Raw genomic sequence first — 26,057 nt, forward strand, 5'->3', positions numbered from 1 at the left:
CAACCTGGTGTGCACCACCCTGCTGTTCATTCTCTACACGGTCATACTCTTGTTGTGTATACACCTGTACCGTCAGAGGGCTCGAGGTAAGAACTTCCTGATACCTGTGTGTGATGGACATGATTGTGTTCCCATTAGGGATTTTAATTTCAAGTATTTTCTGTGATCGATCTTTGGAAATGTTAAAAGTGACATATTCTGCTATTTTTCATCAACATGAGGTCCCCAAAACATGTCTTTAAAGTTTATTGCTCATAAAAACACTTTGAAATCAGATTCTGGTCTGCCTGTAAACCCCTCTTTTTCAGCCCTGCTCAGAACAGGCTGTTTTCTGTGTCTGTGCCTTTAAATGAGAATGAGCTCTCTGACCACGCCCCCTCAGGAAGTAGGTGTGGCCTCGGCTGTCCGGCACGTTGATCTAATGTTTACATGTTGGCTGAATATACACGGCTGCTCACAAACTCGCGTTACTTCAACCCTCTGAATCTGATCCAGAATCTGATCCTGACGGAGAGGCGCCTGCAGCAGGACCTTTCTGAACCATTGGTCACAGATTTAGTGTTTCTTGTTGTTTTATTTGTCAGTATGTCGACATGTGTCTTGGTACACAGCTACAGCTACGACATGTAGCTATGTGGCTAAGCTAACTAGCGCTAGCACTTTTCAATGATAAATAAAAATCATCCACATGATCTTCAAATCTGCAGACGTGGGGAGTCAAAGCGACCTTTGTGTTTATTAAGACAGCCTACAACTAGCATGCCTCCCTCCTAAGCTCCTTGTTAGCACACATGTGTGCAGGGAATGAAAAACGGAGGAGGGGTTGAGTTGTATTTTATACAGTCTATGGGCTGAACAAGCTCCGAGCTCTGACTTCCTGTTACAGACCGGATGGCGTTGTGACGTATGAAAAACACTGAAAACTGAAACGGCTGGTTTCAGCACACATTTACAGAAAGGTGGAGAAATCAGAACAGGGGCAGAATGGATCCTTTGACTTTTCAGGGGGTTTGTAGACAGGGACACAGATTTCAGGGAGAGAACCATTAAAAAGTCCATTTTGCATGATATGCAAAAAAAAGAGGGGTTTACAGGCATGCCAAAATCTGATTTCCAAAGTATTTTTTGAGCAATAAACTTTGAAGACATGTTTTGGGGACCTCTTAGACCAATATATGTTCACGAAAAGAGCAGAATATGTCACCTTTAAACTTCAAACACCTCCCTGATAGCTTAACCAAATATGAGACCACATGATGTTTGTTCCACGTAATAGAAAATCAACACAACAAAATGTGTTGGAGTAAGTTCTTAACAATCAACTAAGTTTTGATAGTTAAGCTGATCACCTCTAACTGTAGTGTAGAGGGATGGTCTGACAGAGCTGATTGTTATTGCACTCTCCTGCCTGCGTAGTGTTCATGGTCACTTCTCCTACATAAACTATTTCAACATAAGCCGTCCCCTGAGTCTTCTGTGTCCAGAGAGTCAAGTTCGGCAATAAAGTCCACCACAAACTGGCGTCACGAACAGGGTCTTAATGCAAAAACTGGCCTGCAGAACATCAGCTGCTCCTAACACCAGCCCCTAACAGCTGACAGCTCTGCCTGCTCACTCTTTACAACCCTCCTCCACCCCAGCTCCTCCTTTCTGCTGTGTCTGATTTTACCTGTGTCATATGTATTGTACCTTGTGGGTCTTTGCTGATGCTCTCCCTGTCTTGGCTTTTTGTGTATGCGCATGAAAGAGAGGGGAGGTGTGCTCCCCCCGCCTCGGACATTGGCATTCCACATAGGCACATGGAAGGGCAGGGAGATCCCAGAACAGAGCCATACCACCCCATAGGACTTATTGCATTCAGATAATGACGAGAGTGCTCCTGAGTGAATTGATGAATTATGATAGTGACAAAATGTGTGGCGTTAACAGAGTCACCAGAATCTGAAATACATTCATTCATTCATTCATAATCTGAAATGATATAAAAAAGGAAACCTCAGTTTCAGAGAGGAATGTTCAATAGTCTGAGCAGAGTAATGACTGCCATGATGATTTACCTCAACACACATCATCAAGCTTAGAGACAGGCTGTGGTGACACATGCTGCAGCTTGTGGCTGAAAGGTGAGAAGTTCTCACACCAGCAGAAAGCAGGAAGTGATGCTAAATGTGTTAACAGAAAAACTCCCTGTCTCTTTTTAAAGTGTCTCTTCTCCGCTTGTCCTGCAGCTCGAGCTGATGCTGATTCTGATCGCCTCCAACTGGAAGGAAGACAAAGAGGAACTCCTGTTGAAAACCGACCAATGAGACTGAAGAGAGGACAGTAGTCTGATTTTTATTCATCTAAGTTTTCTGTTAACTTATCACTCTATAATCACCTTCATGAAAAAAGAGTTTAATGTTTCAACTAACAAATAAAAGGTGAATGTCAGACTTTCATACATTCATATTTTACTTCCATTTCTTCCTACAGCTACTTGAATGTGTACCTCTACTGCTGAATGAAAACTAAAAATAATACATCAATGAAAAGGCTTTTGTTGTATTTTTTTATTGCTTTGGGGAAAGGAACCTCAGATGAACAAGACTTCATAAAGTCTGGAACTTTTAGAGCTAATATTTCATATTTACATTGTCAAATATCTGATAAATCTTTCTCTCCTTCACACAAAGACAGGCGAGTAAATGAGATGGTATAACTGCCCTGGTTTGTATTTTTATACTTTAACTTATCAGCTCTGAGCAGTTTGTTAGTTAAATATTTCATAATTAGAAGCAGCATCTAACAGAGCTTCCTTATGCCACCTAGTGGGCATTTGGTCTAATTTCTACTAAGCAGAGATCTTTTTTTTTTTTTTTTTTTTTTTTTTTTTTTCATTTAAATTTTTATTGAATTTTTTAAGAAACATATAAACACATAAACAAGTACAGGGTGCTTTAAAAGAATAAATCTTGTTTTGGCATAGACATACTCCGACATGTCACATAAAAATCGTAGACAATCAAAACAAATATATCACTTATAACAATAAATCCAAATATAAGAAATCCAGTCCTTTAAGTGAAAGTGTGCTGTATTTAGTCTCTGGTTCAAGTGTTCCTATCAGTTTTTGAATATTTCCAAAAAAGTTCCCAGGGGCTTGTCCTGTCCTCCATGTTGCCCTTCAGTCTGCAGAGCATAGACTCGTAGGACGCTGTCTCTACCATTGCTTCCATCCATTCCCTCAGATTTGGAGAAACAGCTGTTTTAAGCAGAGATCTTTAAACAAGGCACCCCTCCTAATGAGTCATTATGAGCCACTGATACATGCTACCAAGATAGTTCACAAATGTAACATAAAGATTCTCATACGCTACAGACTGCCAAAAACAACTATTAATATGCAAATAAAGCAGTTGATGTGAATCTGTTACCGTTTCGTTCACTGCATAGCCACACTTGCTATCAACAACACCTTGCAGCTTGGCCTAGACAGATTCGCCACAAAAACTACAGGACGGAAAATATCATGTTATACGCAGAGGGCTAACCTTTGCAGTTTTTCCAGAGGCAGAGCAGCGTCACAGAAATCAAGACAACCACCACAAGGCGCACAATCACCGCAGGAAGTTGAGTGTTTGCAGGGGGAAAGTCAGGTACCTCAGGATGTCCTACTTCTAAAAACAACAAAAAAAAAACGACACGTTGGCCTAAAACAACAAAGGCACTTTACATCGTGGCTGGTTTTGTCTACGGCTGAACACATCCTGCTCAAAGGGTTGGTTTACCTCGGACAGTGAGCCAGCTGTTTGGTGATTGTCCAAACCCAGAGATGTTACACTCGTAGAGCCCTTCATCAGATTTAGAAACACCGTGGATGGTCATGTTTCCTGTGGAGCTACTCCCGATGAGGACGCCATCTTTGTAGAAGTCAGCGGTGTGATTTGGGGGGAAACTCAGGACGAAATCATTCATGAGATCGGAGGAGGGTTCCATCTTGCATGTACATCCCAGAGTCCCATTATCTCCTTCCTTCACAGGAAGATTAGGACTCTCCAGAATAACAGAACCATCTGAGGGAGGGATCAATTATTAACAGGATCATTTTGTACAAAGTGTTATGTGACCACAAATCTTTATACATCTTTTGAACCCACCGGTCACGTTGATGTTGACGGCCTCGCTGCGCTCTCCTGCTGCAGACTCACACCAGTACACTCCACTATCAAAGCCGTAAATAGCCTCAAAGGAGCCGTTATTGCCATGCCATGTTTGGGAGCAGTTGTTGTTTGGGGTCGTGCATGTGTTCCTCTTAATCATCCATCCACAGAGGTTTGTCTGCTGCCCACAGCTCAGAGACACGTGCTCATAGGGAAAGAACTGGGATCTGTTGGGGAGAACTCTCAGAGCCGCTGCAAAGAGAAGAACCGGTAGACTCATGAATATATAAAATACACCTCAACAAAGTTAACAGGTTCTTCTTCCCCCCTAGGTCTGGTCGGTTCAATCTTAGCTTCCAAAGTCCTAAAAATGTCATAATAACCTTCAAGAAGAGAACACAAGCAGTAGTATGGGAGGTAGAGCCTTCAGTTATCAGGCCCCTCTCCTTTGCAATCATCGACCAGTCAGGGTCCAGGAGGCAGACACCCTCACTACTTTTAGATGCAGGCTTTATGCTTTCTTTTTTATTAGCAAATGTTGTGGCTAAGACTGACTCAGGCTTAGACTAGGCCCTAGTAATGCTGCTAGGCTTAGGTTGCCAAATAACTTGATACAACTCTCTCTCTCTCTCTCTCTCTCTCTCTCTCTCTCTCTCTCTCTCTCTCTCTCTCTCTCTCTCTCTCTCTCTCTCTCTCTCTCTCTCTCTCTCTCTCTCTCTCTCTCTCTCTCTCTCTCTCTCTTTGCATCTCATTTGGCAACAAAGGTCCCAGAGTCTGGAGTAAGACCGGAGAGGCTCACAATAGAAGATGCATGAAGTCCAGTGTTAGAAAATCTGTGGGGCATTGCCAAGAGAAAGCTGAACGGGAAGAGACCAAACAATAAAGAAGAGCTCAAGGCCGCGATTGAAGCATGTTGGTCTCCCATAACACCTGAGAAATGCCGCAAGCTGGTAGCATCCATGCCATGCCGGATTAAGGCAGTCATTCGTGCAAAAGGGGCCCCAACCAAGTACTAAGTACAGAGGCAAGATTTTACTTTCAGAGGCCTGACATTTTGGTATTTAAAATCCTTTTTTTTATTGATTTCAAGCAATATTGTAATTTTCTGAGTTTTTGAATTTGAGGTTTTCTGAAGCTGCAAGTCCTAATCAGCAAAATCCAAACAAATAAAAGCTTGAAATATATTGATTCGCATACTGTTTGTCTATATAATATGTACATTTCACCTTTAAAGTTGAGTTACAGAAATGCATGCACTTTTTCAGGATATTCTAATTTCCCGAGTAGTACCTGTAGTAATTTATAGTACTTGAAATAACTGCCTGAGTTGCACAAGTTCTACGTCAGTTGTTGGTGTTTTATTCAACAAGAGCGATAAAAAGCATGCAGATCAGCTCTTTAAAGTAAAACACAAACATTCAGGACTCACCCACGACAGCGCACAGTGTTGCTATTGCCATGATGTTCTGGTAGAAACTGTCAGGTTGTCAGACTGGGGGCCTGTTCATGTCACATTTGACAGAATGTAGGTAAGCGAGCCCACAGCTTCCTGCTTTGATCTTAGCCTCTGTCTTCCTCCACAGATGAGCTGATTTTTGGATATTTGGTTTTGAAACTCTAACGTCTTCTCAACAACAAAATGTGCAAAACTTTACCTTCACTAGTCTTTCGTGGCATTTTGAATTGATTAGTTGATCTTTTGGGTGAAAATGTTTCAGAATTAGGAATCCCAGCATGAAAAAATGGGTCATTTGATTTTTTTTTTTTTTTTTTTTTTTTTTTCTTTTCCTTTTCTTTTTTCTCTTGTCTGCATATATATTTCTGGTTTGTGTCATGTTTGTCACAAACTGTCAAATATTAATGCAATTTGTTCTTGCAGCAAAAGAAAAGAAAGAAAACCTTTTTCTTCTGTGCTTGTGACTGTGTGCATGCAACCATCACCATCCCTCTTAGAACTCTGGCCTATCTTTCATTGGCAACTAATATCATGTTCTGTAAAAGAGGGCGTGCACACCTAGGTGGACTAAAAATATATATATAAGAGAAAGTAAAAGAAAGATTACATAAGGATATACAAAGGGACAGGGAGAGAGAAGGAGAAAGAGACCTAACACACTTAGATGGAGAGGGACCATCTCACCATGATGCCAAAAAAAAAAAAAACGTGGGGTGATACTAATGATGAAGCAACCCTTAGTGTCCACAATCATTACTGAAGCTTGGGTCGCAGAGGGTTGCCGCCGTGCTGTGTTCTATTTGTGTAACAAGACCACCACTGGTGCAGATGAAACCACTTGGGTCAGACCAGCCGAGCGGTACGGCCCGGCACCCGGGCCGCGAGAGCAGTCAGACCGAAGGACCCAAACCGCCGCGGGAGACCCAGGCCAGGGGACGAGCCAAGGACCCAGACCGGAAGCAAACAGGTACCGCCGGAGCACCCAGGGCGACCCGCAGGTCACCCAGTAGGAGGAAAGGGGGGCGAGGGGGGAGAGATCCCGCAGCCCCCCCAAGGGACACCCCCACAACACCGCCCCCACAGCCCCCCAAGACGGAGCCAAAGGAGCCACCAGGGCCGAGGGGGCCCGGCAGCAGGAGCAGACAGCCAGGCAGACGGGCAGGACCAGGACCAGAGCCCGCCAACCGGCGCGCCGGAGCGGGGGGAGGGCGGAGGCGGCAGGGCCAATCCCCCCTGCCCCCCCGAGACGGCCCGACCACTCGCCCCCGCCACGCCCCCCACCCACGCCCCGCGGCTGATGGACCAGGCCGCGGGGGCATGGAGGGACACCCCAATGGCTGCCGTAGTAACACCCCCCCAGCTGCGCACCCCCCCACCCCCCCAAGAGGACCGCGAGGGAACCCCGGGAAACCCGGCCCCGAGGGCAGCCGCGGACCAGGCCCCCACAGGGGAGGGGGCAGCAGGGGGACGGAGGGTGACAGGGACACCAGCCACCCACCCAGCCCCGATGGACCCCCAACGAGTAGGGCCGAGCCAAACACTAAGGCCCTGCCAAACCTGATCTGTGTGTGTGTGATATGATTTGAATTTTGTTTTGTTTGTTTTTTTGTTGTATGTATGTTTGCTAGTGAGGTGGATTAAAATAGGGGGGGCAGGAAGGGAGGCGGGAGAGAGGGGGGAGAGCCGCAGTGCACTACTGCATCACAATCCGCCGCCCCCCCCCCGTATAAAACCCGCCCCCCCGACCCTATATCTTTACCTATATCAGTATCTAGTGAGGTTGATTTATATATCCGTTTACAAAAGGATCCCTGTACTATTTTTATGGATTTTTAGGTATGACAAGCAGGCCTGCATTCATCAAAAAAGCATTTGGGAGAGTGGTCCTGACTGAATTTATAAATTGTGATATTGATTGATAATTTTGACAGAGCCTTTGCCATCGCTGCCCCTACTCTCTGGAACTCTCTCCCTCCACACCTCCGCAAGTCTGACTCTGACTTTTTAGTTTTACCTTATGTAAAGCGACTTTGAGTACTTAGAAAAGCGCTATATAAATTCTATGAATCATTATTATTACATTGACAAAATTTGTGTTGTTAGCCACCCGAAATGTCATCAGAATCACGCATGTTCTACATAATCTGAAATGATATAAAAAGGGAGGAATGGTCATCAGTGAACAGGATAGCCACAGAGCAAAGAGTGCTATGGTGATTTACCTCAACACGCATCATCAAGCTTAGAGACAGGCTGTGGTGACACATCCTGCAGCTTGTGCCTGAAAGGTGAGCAGTTCTCACACCAGCAGGAAGCAGGAAGTGAGGCTGAATGGGTTAACAGAAAAACTCTGTGTCTCTTTTTAAACTTCTCTTCTCTGTTTGTCCTGCAGCTCGAGCTGATGCTGAAAAACAAGATTTTGGATGAAGACAAAGAGCAACTCCTGATAAAAATCCAACCAATAAGACTAAAGAGAGGACAATAGTTTTATTTTGTATTTAGTCTCAACAAGAACGGCTTCATATTTGTTATTCATGTGTCTTTAATAATAAATAATAATAATAATACATTTTATTTTGGGCGCCTTTCAGATCACCCAAGGTCACCTTACAGATCATAAAAGCATACATCATTAAAACATCATAAAAACAAACAAACAAACAAACAAACAAAAAGTAATACATAAAAACTAAAAACTAGTGAAGTGCAGAGAGTCCAGTTAGAGTGAATATGTCAGTTTGAACAGGTGAGTTTTGAGTTTAGATTTGAATGATGTTGTGGAGTCTGACTGTCTTATGTGTGGGGGGAGGGAGTTCCAGAGTCTGGGTGCTGGGCAGCTGAAGGCTCGGGCACCCCTGGTACTGAGGTGTGACGGTGGGATGGTTAATAGTCCAGCAGAGGTTGAGCGGAGGGAGCGGGAGGGAGTGTATTCATGAAGGAGGTCTTGGAGGTAAGTGGGGGCCAGGTTATGAAGAGCTTTGTAGGTGAGGAGAAGGTTTTTGTAATGGATGTGGTTTTGTACAGGGAGCCAGTGAAGTTGGATGAGAACAGGAGTGATGGGGTCAGATGATCCGGGCGGCCGAGTTCTGAATGATTTGCAGTCTGTTGATGAGTTTGGTGGGGAGTCCGGTGAGGAGGGCATTGCAGAAATCAATACAGGAAGTGATGAATGAGTGGACCAGGATTTCGGTACTGGATTGGGACAGTGAGGGGCGGAGTCTGGAGATGTTGCGGAGGTGGAAGAATGCCATCCGGGTGATGTTTTGAATGTGTGGTGCGAATGAGAGAGTGCTGTCCAGAATGACGCCGAGGCTCTTCACTTAGTGGGAGAAGGGTACAGGGAATCCGTGGATGATGATGGGTGGGGCTGGGATGTGTTGAGATCTGGTGAGGGTGGATTTGGAGCCGATGAGCAGGGCCTCGGTTTTATTCCCATTGAGTTTCAGGAAGTTCCTGCTCATCCAGCTCCGGATGTCTGCAAGGCAGGTGATGAGGGAGGTGGGAGGAATGGCAGCGGTGGGTTTTGAGGAGATGTAGACCTGAGTATCATCGGCGTAGCAGTGGAAATGGACCCCATGGTGACGGAGGAGTGTGCCCAGGGGGAGGAGGTAAATAATAAAAAGGAGTGGACCCAAAACTGACCCTTGGGGGACACCCAGTGAAACACCCGAACACCCTGACTTGTGGTTCCTTAACTGCACGAATTGTTGACGGTCGGTGAGGTATGATGTGAACCAGGAGTGTGCAGCACCAGTGATCCCAATTACTGTCCTTAGATCTTCTTCTCTCATGTTTCTTATTCTTTCAGTGTATTCATCATACTCACATTTACCAGCAGATGTCAGCATTTGACTGTTTCACAACATCCCTAAAGACCTCTTAGTGCAGAAGGGCAGGCTTGGACAACCTTCACAAACAACCTGCAGAGGGAGACGCACAAAGACTGATTTGGACTGTGCAAAGCTGAGTTTGGGCGAGTGGCAGGGTCCACTCTGGACAAGTCGCCAGCCAATCACAGCTCAACTTCTCAACAGTTTAAGAGTTTTCTTTGAGGAACTTTGGGAGAGTTTGGATACAAAAAGGAGGATACATTGGGAGGAGGCAAGCCCGACTAAGCTTATCAAGGAACCTCTAGGTTCTGAAAGTCTTGGGTAGTTGACTAAGAGAATCTGAATAGTTGTTATGTGGTCCATTTTTGGGATCCTCAGTTGAAAACCAAACTGCAGGATTCTGTGCGAGCAATGGAGGGGAGGAGGAACTTGAGGGACACAGATATCTGCAGTCAGGTTTGAGATGTGATAAGATAAAAGTGAGATCCTGTTAGTGGTGACTCATGATGTGTTTCCAAGATTTGATCTGGCTGAGCAACCTAATTTTCCGACATGGCAGTCTAGCTAGAGGTCAGAGCCAGGGACAAAGAAGGTCGTCATTAAAAGGTGTTCTAACACGGGTAAAAGCAAAGAGGACCACCTCAGATTCTAGTGCAGTTTGGTAGAGTTTGTAGGTTGGATATTATATGAGGGATTGGAGGGATGGTAGAGAAGTGTGTCATCAACATAAGAACTGAATTAATGTGATTTATTTATATTATCAGAACCAGAGGGAACATCGTAAAGAGTGATAAGAAGTGGACCTGAAAAGGAGCTCTGTGGGACGCCATAATCAACTCAGCCTTTCTTATTGCAGTCTCCTCAGTTCTCCAATCTTCTCATTGGGACACATTTAAATAAAATACCTGCTGACTCAGGAGTACAGAGCTATTCTCCCAACTCAACTCATTTTATTTACAGTATATAGCACTTTTCATCATTCAAGCATGCAGCCGAAAGTGCTTCACGAAAAAACAGAGAGACAGGAAACAACAGCAACAGATAAAATGATACAAGGCCAAAGAAAGATAGAGGAATGGGATATGGAATAATTAAAAATAAAATGAAATTATAATAAAAATCAATAGAACAAATTCATATATATATCAGAAAAGTTCTAATAAAATCAAAAATATGAAAATCAATAAAATAGATTCAGATAAATACCGGACATTTAAAATGAAATCATTACAACAAATCAATAAAAGAAAAGATCAGAAAATAAAAGAATAGAAAATAAGATAAGATAGAATAACAGAAACAATAAAAATGGTAATAATGCAGTCCAGGGCTCAAAGGAAATTACTCCTAGTTAAAAGCCAGATTAAAAAGGGAAGTTTTAAGTTTACTTTAAAAACACTCAGAGATTAATACATAAAGCTATCTGTCCTGCACTGAAGGACACATGAGCAACATTTAAAAGGGAAGCCCCAGGGGGGACAGACAGGGCTAATGGGGCCCTGGGACTGCTGAAGGAAACTGGACTACCCAGAGAAAAAACCCCACAGAGACTTAAGGGGAGAACATTTAGATAAGACACCACAACATCTGTTACTTTCATATTCATGAAAACCAGCGAGTCTAAAAGACATGGTCATAAATGTTAACATGCTTAACTAGCACTAAACTCTAAAGGCTGATTTATACTTCTGTGTCTCCCCTACGCAGCAGGGGCTGACGCGGACATGAGCCCCACATAGTACTTGTGCGTCGGTATGTCCGTGTCGCGCAGCTAGTCTCCTCAAAAAAAGGTCCGCGTTTTTCATTACCTGCACAAATGTGTGCTAACAAGGAGCTTAGGAGGGAGGCATGCTAGTTGTAGGCTGTCTTAATAAACACAAAGGTTGGTTTTACTCCCCACGTCTGCAGATTTGAAGATCTAGTGGATGATTTTTATTTGTCATGGATAAGTGCTAGCGCTAGTTAGCATAGCCACATAGCTACATGTTCATAGCTGTAGCTGTAGCTGTAGCTGTGTACCAAGACACACGTCGACATACTGACAGATAAAACAACAAGAAACACTAAATCTGTGACCAATCCTTCATAAAAGGTTCTGCTGCCTTTCTGGCAGAGGTCGGTTTTACTCCCCACGTCTGCAGATTTGAAGATCTAGTGGATGATTTTTATTTATCATGGATAAGTGCTAGCGCTAGTTAGCATAGCCACATAGCTACATGTTCGTAGCTGTGTACCAAGACACACGTCTACATACTGATAAATAAAACAACAAGAAACACTAAATCTGTGACCAATGGTTCAGAAAGGTCCTGCTGCAGGCGCCTCTCCGTCAGGATCAGATTCAGAGGGTTGAAGTAACGTGATCTGTGAGCAGCCGTGTATATTCAGCCAACATGTAAACATTAGATCAACGTGCCGGAGAGCCGAGGCACATCCACTTCCTGAGGGGGCGTGGTCAGAGAGAAAACAGAGTGTTCTGATGAGGAATGAAGAAGGGGACTTTTCAGGCATGCCAAAATCTGATTTCAAAGTGTTTTTTTGAGCATAAACTTTAAAGACATGTTTTGGGGACCTCTTAGACCAATATATATTGATGAAAAAAGCGTGATATGTCCCCTTTAACATGATAACCAAGAAGCATTTATTATATTTTAAGGGAGTATAAGCAGAGTGTATACATTTTTTTTTTTAAATATAATTTTATTTTATTGAGTGTACAGGTCCAAATACATCAGTACATCCTGTGATTCAAATAATTAGTCATCTTGATTCCAAAGAATAAAAAATAAAATTAAAATAAAACACAACAAACAAGCAAAAGACAAAAACAAAACAAAGAAATCAAGTTTCATTTCATAGATCCTGTGTTGTTCATTCACATTACAGTTATGTTAAGTTGATCTCACAGGCAGTGGGTATCCCTTACACCCACTTGGACATGTTTACACTTGTCCACCATACACCTTCACCGACATATAGACAGAGTGTATAAAATTAACTATTTAGCCTAGTTTAAAGCTTCAGTTAGGAACTTTCAGTCTGCAGTGATTTTGGCGCCCCCTGTGGAGAAAGCTTGTCATAAACCTTTGCTTATTTTGTCCTGTGCGTGTGCTAGTAGTAGTTTCTCCTTTCTTATAGTCCGAATTGTCTCTCACTGTAAACTTTAGCTATGGGAAGTGATTTAAAAGGTCTGAAACATGAGGCGACCCGACAATCAGAGAGACCACACTGCCCTCTAGCGTTACAGGGAAGTATTGCTGCTCGACACGGACACATGGGGCGACTGTGGCTCAGTGGGTAGAGTCGGTCGTCTATCAATCGGAAGGTTGGCGGTTCGATCCCAGCTCCGGCAGTCACATGCCGAAGTGTCCTTGAGCAAGACACTGAACCCCGAATTGCTCCCTCTGTTGTTCAGAGGTGTGTGAATGTGTACGAATGAGATTAGCTAACACTGACGGTCCCTTACTGTAGCAGCCTCTACCATCAGTGAGTGAATGGGTATGAATGGGTGAATGTGACAAGTAGTGTAAAAGCGCTTTGAGTGGTCAGAAAGACTAGAAAAGCGCTCTATAAGTACAAGTCCATTTACCATTTACCATTTACCATCGACGCAGAAGTATGTAGAGCTCACATCCACGTCTGCCACTGCTGCGTAGAGTCGATGCAGAAGTATAAACCAGCCTTAAGTGTGCAGCCTATGTCTCTCTTCAGCTGTCTGATCAATACATTCAAAAATATCTGAAAAAAGCAGTTCTGTATACTTATGTGAAATGATTGAAAATAGATGTTTAAAAGGTTTAAAATCAAGTTTCTGAAATGACTAAAATGTCAAAGTGCACTGACAGTAAGGAGAGATGCTGTAATGTGGGCTCTTGCTGGTTTTCAGGGGTTTTGGTGTATTCTTTTATAAATTCTCAGCAACAGTAACACTGTCTTTGTTACTCTGGGAAACCCGTTAGAGCGCACACAGCTCAGCAAACATCTGTCATGTGGTAATCTGTAATTTGACCAGCTAATAAGAAACAACGCCTTCCCTCTGAGGTTCCACGTACGCGTGTCTCCACTGAGGGAATCCCTGACATCAGTTCTGACGTGATGAGAGTGGAATGAGGAAGTACTGGTTTAATACCTTCCACTGCATCACGAGTTTGAGTGACACACTCAGTGATCAATGAGGGTAAACATTTACTATGTCAAAAAGCTGCACCTTGAACACTCAATGATTTATGTGGCTTGTGAATATGACACACATCGCAACAGTGACATCCTGGCTCTGCAGTTATGATCCCTTCATGTTGTGGTTTGCTGGTGTTGCTGTTTTTTTTCTTCCTTCTTGCAGTTACACTAAAAAGACTCTCTGTGTTTCAATGCTGTGAAGGGAAATTATGATGACATCATTAATAACTACTCATCAGAACTAGAAGACCCAGTTCCCCCTCAAATCACATGAAACATTTTGAATGTCAAATTGAAAAAGGACCACTTGTCACAGGATGGTTTTCACAAGAGCTTTCAGAGTCTGAATCTTGACGTGGGGGCGCTGATTAGTCCATCAAACTGTGTCCGGTTAGAAACTTCCAGGTAGTTTGACTGTCGAGTAGAAGGTCGGCACGGCGTCCACGTCTGTGTGGGAAACACAGACACAAACTGTTACCATCCCTGTGTGGTTGAACAGCATTAAGGCAAACAAAAGAACATAAAGCAGGGGTTCTCAAACTTTTTGGGGCCAGGGACCCCTTACAGGTGAGAACATTTTCCAAGGTACCCCTCATAATTGTAACATAGATTAAGCAGAAGCTTACTACCATTCTCACTCTTAGTTGCCCTTGGAACTATTTGTATTGTAAAACTTATCAATGAAAAAAATCTGGCGGATGTATTCCTCGCTCTTTCCCTGGATCAAGTTTTTAGTTTTGTCCTTATATTCTGGGTGATCAGATGTTAGCTTAGCTGGCTTCATAGCTTCGTTTGCTAGCACCTGAAGACACATGACGCATTTTGGTCTCCCGTCACTGTTCTCAATAAAACCAAACTCTATATACCTGTCGTCATATTGTCTTAATTTAGCTAGCTTGGGCTTAGCATCCCTTGACGATGTGAACTGATTTAGTAATGGCTCCATTCTTGCGAGGTAGAAAGCAAAGCTAAGTAGTAGCAGGAGCAGTTATGACTGGAGTGATGTGTGACGGATTGATGTGTGTCACAATCATATCAGTTTCTATTAGCCCAAAGCTAACTAGGGTGGGTGTAATGGCCACAATATGCTGGTTTAATTGGCGCAAATGGTCCTCATCTGTATATATGCTGTTTTTAATGACACAACATTTTAGAAATGTATTAGAATTATTTTATATTTATTTCACGGACCCCCACGCTATGGTTCACGGAACCCCCAGGGGTCCTAGGACCCCACTTTGAGAACCACTGACATAAAGATTCTCCTACGCTACAGACTGCCAAAAACAACGATCAATATGCAAATAAATTCACATTTTGATAAAACACAAAGCGTTAAAGTGACATTCCAATAGTGCACCTGTTTTTTTTTTTTGTTTTTTTTTATGTAAAGCGACTTTAAGTATCAAGAAAAGCGCTATATAAATCCTATGAATTATTATTATTATTATTATTATTATTATTATTATTATTATTAAACTAAGCTTTATCCTTATAGTCTTAAAATACAGCCAGCTGTAGAGCTATACTCAAAGTGTAACCAAATCTAAAAATACTACAGTGAAGTGGAACAATGTGAATATAGGTCAAACTAAATGATAGTTTTACAAACATGTGGCTACATGCTAGGTATCTGTACGCAACTGTAGGATAGTTTTTGTCATCATAGTACTCTACATCATTTTCTATAAGACATGTCTGGAATAACTGGAGACAGAACAAATGGACACTGTGTTTTGGTTCTGTTTGTTTACTGACTTAATATTTATCTAACCTCTTTTTCCTGATGTGGCTCACTGTATCCATGTGTTATTTTTATCAGTTCATGCCCATAAAAGTAAAAATAGAAACTGGGTTGTTGTAAATAGTTACCATGTGACTCAGTTTCTAGAGCTGCGATGACCTCATTTGTTTATTGACAGTAACCCCTGCAACAGCTTCTGACTGTCATCTAGCTGAACCAATGAGGTGGTGATGAGGGCGGGACTTCCTCTTCAGGCAGCTCACAACAAACACACTCTTTATCTGATAGTCATTACAGAGTGGAAACTCTGACTCAGTGTGAAGCAGCTGTGGTGAGTTCACACAGCTTTGTTACTCCTGTCTTCACTCTGATTGTGTCAGTTTGTGGTTCATAACCTCATTTCAATATCTGAGTATCTTCCTCCCTATCTTCTTGTGTTCTTTATTCGAGTGGTTTTTGTTTATTCATGTTTAAGAAGCATGTTTTTTTACCTGTGATCTTGTTTGGCTGCACTCCCTGAGTGATGGTGACATCAGTGTACGGGACGTCAGGGTCGTCTTGTCCTGCAACATGAAGCTTTCAGATTACAGGTTTCAATGTTCACACACAGCTGTTTATGTAAATTCAAAAGAGACTGAACCATGAAAGTATTAAAATAGAGAGTTTCAGCTCTGTTTTCACAAACAAGTCGAAATAGAACCTGCTGTCAGCTGTCAGGTTTTTGTTGCTCTCCCTGTGTGAAAGTTAGCAGCTGTAGTGTGACCTCAGTGAAGTAACCTCAGAAGTTCTTCTTGAATAATCATGAATAAATCCTTGAACAGTTAAGACGTGTTATGTCTTGTCTCTGTTCCTGTAACTCAAGTTTTTTAGTGATGTCACGTTTAGCTTCCAGTCAGCCTGGAAAAGAGGTGTGTCACCCAGGTAGACGAAGGTGTGCATCAGGGGGAGGGGCTTAGGAGAACAAAGAGAGAGGGGGAGGAGCCTGATTTGAAGAGAAAGATGCTGGAGGAGCTCAGAGAAGGATTGTGTCTTTTTATTTAATTTACTAAATTTGATTACTTTTATATTATTTTTAAATTATTGATAATTTGATGATTATTATTATTTAATATTATTATGTTATTTGTGTACACTATTATTGGTTTTATTATTGTTATTATTATTATTTCAATAATTATTATTATGTTTGTTTATACTATTATCATTATTGTTATATGATATTATGAATGTTATTATTATTATTATTATTATTATTTTTATTATTATTATTATTATTGTTATGTGTTTATTTATAGATTATTATTATTATTATTATTATTTTATTTTACTATATTTTAATATTGTTATTATTATTATTGTTATTATAATATTTGTTAACTTAATTTACCTTGATTTTAAAACTTTAATTTTGGTATTTATTTATGTATTTGATTTATTTGTAAAGGGACCATGTACAATATTTAACATAAATGTCACCATTTGATGCATTGTACCAGAGTTAGCTTAAAGCTAATTTACATCTGCAGTCCCTTGGCAGGTCACAACTAAAACATCACATTGATAAAGCGCTCGCACACGCACACACACGCACACACACACACACACACAATACAATTTTAAATTGAACTCTGTTAGGAGTTTTCCCATTGGACTGTACTGCAGACACTATTGAGTCAGTGATAATCTTTCTTGTTCTGTTTTCATTTAAGTCAATTTTCATTTTTGTTTCTCTTTTAAAGCGTTTTTCTTTTTGTAATTTTGAAATGCTAACAAGGTTTAAGAACTTCCCAAACTGTTTCTGTCGTTTTTTAAGACTCCTAACCAGATAGTATTAATAAATGACAGAACTAAGTACAGAAACTAAGTTTGAATACCAAGCTGTTTGTGGTTATGTAAATTCAAAGGAAACTGAAAACCCAAAACGAAATAGAGAAATCATTCTTCTGTAACTTACCAATGATTCAAGAATTATCATTTTTGTGGTAAATTAATAATGCATTTTATTTATAGGCGCCTTTCTTGGCACTCAAGGTCACCTTACAACATTAAAAACAAACAGAGTTTAAATAGCAAACAGGAAATAAAACACAGTTTAAAAAGTTTGAAGTGAATGGACAGAGGAGTTGTGGTCAGATGGAATAAGCCAGTTTAAACAGATGAGTTTTGAGTTTGGATTTAAAATGTGGGAGTGAGTCAGTGTTGAGGAGGTCAGGTGGGAGAGAGTTCCAGAGCTGGGAACAAGGCGAGCAGGGGGGAAGTGGGTTGCTGTTTTGCGGAGGGAGTGAGAGGAGGTTTATGTATCATGCTTATTCCAATCTTTATTTGCCCGAGGGACCACACAACCGTGAGGCAACCTGTATGATGAAGAGAGCAATAATGTTCTTGTTTCACCAAGCAAGAGAAGTTCTTCCATCCATGAGATAAAAACAGCAATTATGCTTAATTACAGCCTGTTCAATCTATTAAATGTTTCATTTCAATACATTCAGTTTCTTGTTTTATTGTTAAGACTTCATAAGGTATGTATTTTATTTATTGCTTACTGGCCTGCAGAGCCCAGCACATGAAAAACTGAAAAGATGAACATAGACGTCAAATTTAGAGAGTTAGTCTTTGGCAAGTTGTGAATGTGTTGATTATCAGTTATCAGTCATATATTTTAATTCAAATGTTTAAAGGTCCCATATAACAAAAACATATTTCTCCTTGCCTGTACGAAACCCTAAAACATCCTCCGGCCTTCTGTGTTCTAACTGAAGCCCACCTACTGAGAAAACAAGGCTCCTTTGATACAACAGGAGGGGGTTTGCATAGGCGCACAAGCATGCTAAACCACTCCCACTACCACAGTTGTAAGCATGGCTGCTTCCTCGTGTTCAGGGTCAGATTCTGCATCATATGTGATGTGTACTGGCTCAGGTTCTTCTGGAGCGCTCGCCACTTTTGTTTTGGTGTTTTTCCGCCTCTGCATCCTTCTACCTCACTCTGCACCCCCTCCCTGCTTGCTGAATTTGTGGTGTTTTTTGAAGTTGAACTCAAAGGCTTGGAAACTTGGACACATTTGAAAGTGCTATAAATACCATAACATGTGACCTTTACGGACTTCCTTTGAAGTTTATGAACCGGTTAGTTTAAATCAAATTAGGGCAAATTTGCACGCAAAATCACACTTCGGCCAAATCTCAATGTCCACCCTCAAGCACTCACTGACTTTGAGGCGCGTTCCCCGCTCAGTCCGTGAGGGTTTAGGTCTGTTCCACTGTCAAATCATGAAGTGTGTGAGGGATATCTCACTGACTTTTTGAGCCCTTTATGCCCCCTTTCTGTAAGTGGGCATTAGTGCAGACTTAGCGTAAGGGAATTACCCAGAATTCATAGCATTGTGAGGTGAAACACAGGATTCCCCGGGGAAGCCCTCGAGCTTGGAGGGTAAACAAAGGCTGTAACATGAAATTTAAAAAAGTGCAACAGTAAAAAAGAGGCATGGAAGTTGCAATGAAATTCACAGGTAAAAAAAATTGCCTGTAAGTATAAATAGAGACAACACCTGTCATCTATTTATCTTCACACATATGTGTATCCAGTTTAAATCATAAATGTCTAGTGTTATAATATTTGCACATTTTAAATTGTGTGGTTAAGCAGTCTGTACAGTAAGAGAATGGATCACATGACAATCAGGCAGTCCGTCCCTTAAAGGTGACATATCATGCAAACTGGACTTTTTAATGCTTCTCTCCCTGAAATCTGTGTCCCTGTCTACAAACCCCCTGAAAAGTCAAAGAATCCATTCTGCCCCTGTTCTGATTTCTCCACCTTTCTGTAAATGTGTGCTGAAACCAGCCGTTTCAGTTTTCAGTGTTTTTCATACGTCACAACGCCATCCGGTCTGTAACAGGAAGTCAGAGCTCGGAGCTTGTTCAGCCCATAGACTGTATAAAATACAACTCAACCCCTCCTCCTTTTTTCATTCCCTGCACACATGTGTGCTAACAAGGAGCTTAGGAGGGAGGCATGCTAGTTGTAGGCTGTCTTAATAAACACAAAGGTCGGTTTGACTCCCCATGTCTGCAGATTTGAAGATCTAGTGGATGATTTTATTTGTCATGGATAAGTGCTAGCGCTAGTTAGCATAGCCACATAGCTACATGTTAGTAGCTGTGCACCAAGACACACGTCGACATACTGACAAATAAAACAACAAGAAACACTAAATCTGTGACCAATGGTTCAGAAAGGTCCTGCTGCAGGCGCCTCTCCGTCAGGATCAGATTCTGGATCAGATTCAGAGGGTTGAAGTAACGCGGGTCTGTGAGCAGCCGTGTATATTCAGCCAACATGTAAACATTAGATCAACGTGCCGGACAGCCGAGGCCACACCCACTTCCTGAGGGGGCGTGGTCAGAGAGCTCATTCTCATTTAAAGGCACAGACACAGAAAACAGCCTGTTCTGAGCAGGGCTGAAAAAGAGGGGTTTACAGGCAGACCAGAATCTGATTTCAAAGTGTTTTTATGAGCAATAAACTTTGAAGACATGTTTTGGGGACCTCTTAGACCAATATATGTTGATGAAAAAGAGCACAATATGTCACCTTTAAGTGCCTTGAATTTCAGGAAAGTAAAAATTGTGCAATAATGATTCCTAATATCGCTCAGGTGAGCTGTTGACATCATGCAGGTCACGTTAGAAGTCTCAAAGTGCTGTCCCATTCCTAATTCTAAAGTTTGAGCCCTTACAGCCTCCTGCCCTCTATCACTTTCCAGCTGACGTCAGTTAAGTCAAGAAGGGCTCAGGGCTCAGGGTTCAGGGTTCAGGGCTCAGGGCTCAGGGAGGACATTGAGATTGGGCCTTGTATTGGAAACAAGCTTGACGCACATAATCCCAACCACGCACGAACCTTGGTCTGCTCCATTTACAATGAAAAGCAAGAATTCATAGACCTTGACGAACATTTGTTAGCTTTAGTTACGTCTGTGCAGACACTCCCAGTTCTTACTCTGGTCTCACGCAGTTGATGTTGTTTGTTCAAGGTCACTGCATAGCCACACTTGCTATCAGCAACACCTTGCAGCTTGGCCTAGTCACATTCACCGCAGAAACAACAGGACAGAAAATAGCATGTTATACGCAGAGGGCTAACCTTTGCAGTTTTTCCAGAGGCAGAGCAGCGTCGCAGAGATCAAGAAGATCACCACACAGAGGGCGACCACCACAGGAAGTTGAGTGTTTGCAGGGGGAAAGTCAGGTACCTCAGGATGTCCTGCTTCTAACAACAACAAAAAAAAACAACACGTTGGCCTAAAACAACAAAGGCACTTGACACTGTGGCTGGTTTTGTCTATGGCTGAACACATCCTGCTCAAATGTCACAGGCACAAAGTGATTCATTTCAACAATTCAGTGATATTTACATCAAATTTTCATCTTTTTTTTTTACAACAAACAACCAAATTTCTAAACAAAAGTCAGATTATTTTTTTATTTGACATATTCACAACTCAGCTAACACGTTTGCAAGGTGGCAGTGAAGTAGCAACTGCTAGTTTTTGAAGCTGACCCGCGTACTCAAAAACAGGAAGTCACAAACTAGCAACTATATTTCACCATAAGCATTCAAAACTCTGTATCAAACTCGACTGTGTAAGATTGGTTCCAGACATTTTGATGTAATCCACATGTGAGGATTAAGGTTATGGTACTTGATACTGTGTATCATGGAGCTTTGAGGTTTACCACAAACTTTAAAACGATGACTCCTCACTGTGTGCTGTACTCAAGAGTAGGATGGTCCTACCTCTCGTTACCTCCTCACTTATATTGCACAAAAGAACTCAGGAAGTCATAATCTTTGATCTCAGGATCTTAAATTACTATCTGTTCCAAGGATCAGGACTGAACTTGGGGGGAAAAGTCCTTCAGGTTTGCTGCTCCCTCGACCTGGACTGCTTTTTAGGATCTAAAACTGTCTGACATGATATCTTTGAATGCTTTTAACGGCTCCTTAAACGACTTGGAGGCTGAAGCATCTGTCTGTAGATGTTTTGTTTAAATGTGACATGCTGTTTTTCTGGAGGTACCTGTTGTGTAGCTGTTGTATGCGTCTGTTATTTGTATTTATGTATATTGTCTGTTTGTGACTCTGTAAATGTGCTGCTGCCTATCTCGGCCAGGACTCTCTTTGAAAAGAGATTTTTAATCTCAATGAGCATTTCCTGGTTAAATAAAGGTTATAATAATGGTTTGGAGCCTTGATTTGGGCGTTTTGGCCGACACCATCTTGGTTTCTTGGATTCAGGAGAGGCCATATTTGGACGTGGATAGGACGGTCTGTGGTTAAGTGGAACATAACCACTGACTAAAGAAAATCAGTGCCAAACGGTTAGTTTATCACTGGATCATGAATTAGGGTAAAATATTCAGCTCAGAGGCCAGATCATGATTAGCTGTGAGGGTTAGGGTTAGGGTCATGAAATATAACATTCATCTTTCAAGGACTTACCTCGGACAGTGAGCCAGCTGTTTGGCGATTGTCCAAACCCAGAGATGTTACACTCGTAGAGCCCTTCATCAGATTTAGAAACACCGTGGATCGTCATGTTTCCAGTGGAGCTACTCCCGATGAGGACGCCATCTTTGTAGAAGTTAGCGGTGTGATTTGGGGGGAAACTCAGGACGAAATCATTAAGACTACTGGAGGCGGATTCCATCTTGCATGTACATCCCAGAGTCACATTATCTCCTTTCATCACAGGAAGATTAGGAATCTCCAGAATAACAGAACCATCTGAGGGAGGGATCACAGGATTATTTTGCACAAAGTGTTATTTGACCGCAAATCTTTATATGGCTTTTGAACCCACCGGTCACGTTGATGTTGACGGCCTCGCTGCGCTCTCCTGCTGCAGACTCACACCAGTACACTCCACTATCAAAGCCGTAAATAGCATCAAAGGAGCCGTTATTGCCATTCCATGTTTGGGAGCAGTTGTTGTTTGGGGTCGTGCATGTGTTCCTCTTGATCGTCCATCCACAGAGGTTTCTCTGCTGCCCACAGCTCAGAGACACGTGCTCATAGTCAAAAAACTGGGATCTGTTCGGGAGAACTCTCAGAGCCGCTGCAAAGAGAAGAACCGGTAGACTCATGGATATATAAAATACACCTCAACAAAGTAAACAGGTTCTTCTTCCCACCTATGGAACTCTTGTCGGTACAATCTTATCTTAAAAAAGGCCTAATAGTGTCTTAATACCCTTCAAGATGTGACATTCCCAGAATGCACACCTGCTTGTGTTACTCAAAGACTCTAAAAGTAGTATGGGAGGTAGAGCCATCAGTTATCAGGCCCCCTTGCCTTTGGAATCATCTACCAGCCAGGGTCCGGGGAAAAATCTAGTCCATGCATTTGTGACCTCCAGGTTAGATTACTGTAACTCTCTTTTATCAGGCTCTCTAAAGACTCTTCATCTGGTCCAAAACGCTGCAGTTCAAGTACTGACTAGAACTAACACATCTCTCCCGTGTTGGATTCTCTAAAGTGGTTCCCCATAAAATCTAGACTAGAATTTAAAATCCTTCTCCTGACCTACAAAGCTCAAAGTGCCCTATTACCCCTCTAGAACACTACGCTCCCAACATGCAGGTCTGCTCATCGTACCTAAAGTCTCTAAAAGTAGTATGGGAGGTAGAGCCTTCAGTTATCAGGCCCCTCTCCTTTGGAATCATCTACCAGTCAGGGTCCGGGTGGCAGACACCCTCTCTACTTTTAGACGCATGCTTTAAACTTTCCTTTTTTAGCACACCTTGTAGTTAAGACAGACTCAGGCTTAGACTAAGCCCTAGTTATGCTGCTATAGGCTTAGGTTGCCAAAGAATATCACTTTGCAGGAGGGTTATTTTTAACTCCCTTGTCTTTTGGGTTCTTAGGGAACCCAGAATGTTGGGAGCGTCTGCTGCCTTGGACCTGCTTGGCTTACACCACCATTGTTATCTTTATATATAACATTCTCTGTCTTTGTCTCTGTCTAGGCCAAACCTGCACTGGCGGATGGCTGTCTACCAGTGAGTCTAGACCTGTTTGCGGTTTCTGGTCTGCAGAAAGGGAGTTTTCTTTTGTCACCATCGACGACTGCTTGCCTGAAAATGGAGTCCTGATGGGTTTTTTAAAATAATATCACAATAAGGAGCTTATTACCTAAAGTCTCTAAAAGTAGTATGGGAGGTAGAGCCTTCAGTTATCAGGCCCCTGTCCTTTGGAATCATCTACCAGTATGGAACCGGGAGGCAGACACCCTTTCTACTTTTAGACACAGGCTTTAAACTTTCCTTTTCTAGCAAAGCTTATAGTTAAGACAGACTCAGGCTTAGACTAGGCCCTAGTTATGCTGCTATAGGCTTAGGTTGCCAAATAATATCACTTTGCAGGTGGGTTATTTTTAACTCCCTTGTCTCTTGGGTTCTTGGGGAACCCAGAATGTTGGGAGTGTCTGCTGCCTTGGATCTGCTTGACCCAGACTGCTTTGTCTCTGTCTAGGCCAAACCTGTACTGGCGGATGGCTGTCTACCAGTGAGGCTCGACCTGTTTGCGGTTTCTCGTCTGCAGAAAGGGAGTTTTCTTTTGTCACCATCGACGACTGCTTGTCTGAAAACTGATTCATGATGGGTCTCTTTAAATAATATCACAAGTACAAGCTTGACCTGCTCTTTCCTGAGATGTATTTATAGTGAATTGGTGTATTTTGCTGTATTGCTCTATAGATAAGAATTGATCGACTGATTGATTTACAGGCCGAATAAAAAGCTGATATGCGGACGCCTGTATAGCCTCTCACCTTAGTGACATTTAGTTGTTTGTTGTTTCACTACGGATGTGATTTTGAACAACTTGTGCAATGTTTCAAGATGTGCATCGTCTATTTTCTTTCTGCAGCTCTGCATTAAAATAACACATGAGCTGTTTACCTCTCAGCTTTTTATAGTTTGTGTGTAGGTGGAAGAGATGCTGTGAAGTCCTTTGAGTTGTCTTATAAAGGCCAAACCAAAGAACCAAAGCTGATAGCATCTTCAGCACTAAAGAACACAAAGTCCATGAAATCGTCGCTTCACATGTCGCCCACAATAGATGATCAGATACACAAAAGAAGACACTGTAGAGATAAAGATGTGTCTCAAGATACTTTCACAAATACCTGGCTATTTCTGTGAGAGAAATAGTTTTAGGTTTTTTTGTAAATATCAGCAAAAAGCAGAATCGACAACAAGCTGAATCATAATTTTACAGATATGATCATGACTAGTAGTGGGATCAGAAGTTGCTCATATGTTATTTGCAAGAACGAACTGAGCAGTACTTCAAATAACTGCCTGAGTTGCACAAGTTATAGGTCAGTCGTTGGTGTTTTATTCAACAAGAGCGATAAAAAGCATTTAGATCAGCTCTTTAAACTAAAACACAAACATTCAGGACTCACCCACGACAGCGCACAGTGTTGCTATTGCCATGATGTTCTGGTAGAAACTGTCAGGTTGTCAGACTGGGGGCCTGTTCATGTCACTCTTGACAGTGCGAGCCCACAGCTTCCTGCTTTGATATTTTAGATGCAACACTCCTTTTGTAAAGTCATCACCTTAGCCTCCGCCTTCCTCCACAGATGACCTGAATTTTTGAACTTTGGTTTAGAAACTCTAACTTCTTTTTTTTAGCTTTGCTCAACAACAAAGTGTGCAAAAAGTTACCTTTGCTATTCATTCATGGTATTTTCTTTTTGGTTGTTGTTATTTTATTTGTAACTTTTTGACCAACTTGTAACTTGAAATAAAAATAAATTATTATTAATAATAATAATAATAATAATAATAATAATAATAATAATAATAATAATAATAATAATAATAATAAAAACGAAATTAATTTAATTAATAAAATCAACATATAAATAAATAAATGAATACATTAATAAATAAAAAACATGTGAAGTTAAAAAGAAATAGAAAACATTTAGGTGTAAAATGATTTAACCCTCCTGTTATGTTCCGGGTCAAATTGACCCTTTTTAAAGTTCAAAAATCTAAAAAAAAAAAAAATTATGTTTTCGCTATGAAACTTATTCTGCTTGGCTTAATTAGGGTAAACAACATATAAAATGAAAATGGCTCATTTCACACATTTGCAACCCCCCCTGCATGTTTATATTACATAAACACTAGTTGTGGGTCAATTTGACCCAGCAGTCAAACTGGAGGCTGAAAGGGGTCAGAAATGTCAAATACTAAATGCTACTTTGCAACTGTGTTTATAAAAAAATGAGTGAGACATCTTCATTGAACTATGATCTGTGAGGATTAAAGAACACCATTGCACTAAATATTGATTTAAATGGTTCATGATGGAGTTAAATAATGAGATTAAAAAATGTTTATTGGGATTTTTTGGGGTTCTGACACTTTCGGATCTTTAGATGCGCCCCAGGAACATTATTGCTGTCCTTAAGAAACGAACATAACAGGAGGGTTAAAATAACAAGTAATTGGCATTTTTAAGTGATTGGTTAATTCGTGCCAGCAGAGGATAATATAATTGGAAAGCTGATTTCAACATGTGACATCTATGGGTTGTAAATGTTTCAGAATTCGGCATCCCAGCATGAAAAAAGGGCCCATTGGATTTATATCTCTGTTTACGAAAGAGTTTGGACGCAGTGTAAATTTTTGGC

The 26,057-nt window shown here is 41.6% G+C and overlaps 3 protein-coding genes across 8 annotated transcripts in view; 1 reads left to right on the top strand and 2 right to left on the bottom strand.

Moving 5' to 3' along the window:
* The window catches only part of LOC117807768 (low affinity immunoglobulin gamma Fc region receptor II-like), an 8,632-nt gene extending 6,099 nt beyond the window's left edge, over positions 1 to 2,533 (top strand). For all 5 annotated transcript variants that reach the window (XM_034677168.1, XM_034677170.1, XM_034677172.1 and 2 more), the window contains 2 exons: positions 1 to 86; positions 2,229 to 2,533. The exon at positions 1 to 86 is cut by the window's left edge and continues 61 nt beyond it. In XM_034677168.1, coding sequence (XP_034533059.1) covers positions 1 to 86; positions 2,229 to 2,326 — 184 coding nt within the window. In that variant the 3' untranslated portion in view covers positions 2,327 to 2,533. The remainder of the gene's footprint in view (positions 87 to 2,228) is intronic.
* Positions 2,534 to 3,101: 568 nt separating this feature from the next.
* On the bottom strand, positions 3,102 to 5,610 carry LOC117807770. 2 transcript variants are annotated; one of them, XM_034677175.1, is made up of 5 exons: positions 5,569 to 5,610; positions 4,137 to 4,391; positions 3,768 to 4,052; positions 3,531 to 3,656; positions 3,102 to 3,222 (listed from the first exon to the last, which is right to left on the bottom strand). In XM_034677175.1, exons 1-5 carry the CDS (start codon positions 5,597 to 5,599, stop codon positions 3,200 to 3,202), a joined length of 720 nt encoding a protein of 239 aa, XP_034533066.1. In that variant the 5' UTR covers positions 5,600 to 5,610; the 3' UTR covers positions 3,102 to 3,199. The 2 variants fall into 2 exon arrangements, with proteins under 2 accessions (XP_034533066.1, XP_034533065.1); XM_034677174.1 differs by having other exon boundaries at positions 3,121 to 3,258.
* A 7,987-nt stretch (positions 5,611 to 13,597) lies between these two features.
* LOC117807769 lies at positions 13,598 to 24,891 on the bottom strand. The gene is made up of 6 exons (XM_034677173.1): positions 24,816 to 24,891; positions 22,208 to 22,462; positions 21,847 to 22,131; positions 20,488 to 20,613; positions 15,837 to 15,908; positions 13,598 to 14,048 (listed from the first exon to the last, which is right to left on the bottom strand). The coding sequence occupies exons 1-6, from the start codon at positions 24,844 to 24,846 to the stop codon at positions 13,993 to 13,995; spliced, it is 825 nt and encodes a 274-aa protein (XP_034533064.1). The 5' UTR covers positions 24,847 to 24,891; the 3' UTR covers positions 13,598 to 13,992.
* Between the last annotated feature and the right edge of the window lie 1,166 nt (positions 24,892 to 26,057).

The sequence above is a fragment of the Notolabrus celidotus genome, chromosome 23, assembly GCF_009762535.1.
Source record: "Notolabrus celidotus isolate fNotCel1 chromosome 23, fNotCel1.pri, whole genome shotgun sequence".
Lineage (NCBI taxonomy): Eukaryota > Metazoa > Chordata > Actinopteri > Labriformes > Labridae > Notolabrus > Notolabrus celidotus.

Coding starts and splice junctions, on each gene's coding strand:
- LOC117807769 (XM_034677173.1), bottom strand. CDS start 24,846: ATGGCAATAGCAACACTGTGCGCTGTCGTGG. Junction 22,132..22,207: donor CGTCAACATCAACGTGACCG/GTGGGTTCAAAA, acceptor TCCCTCCCTCAG/ATGGTTCTGTTATTCTGGAG. Junction 15,909..20,487: donor CCTCTGGAAAAACTGCAAAG/GTTAGCCCTCTG, acceptor TTCATGTTGCAG/GACAAGACGACCCTGACGTC.
- LOC117807770 (XM_034677174.1), bottom strand. CDS start 5,599: ATGGCAATAGCAACACTGTGCGCTGTCGTGG. Junction 4,392..5,568: donor AACACTGTGCGCTGTCGTGG/GTGAGTCCTGAA, acceptor TTCTCTTTGCAG/CGGCTCTGAGAGTTCTCCCC. Junction 4,053..4,136: donor CGTCAACATCAACGTGACCG/GTGGGTTCAAAA, acceptor TCCCTCCCTCAG/ATGGTTCTGTTATTCTGGAG.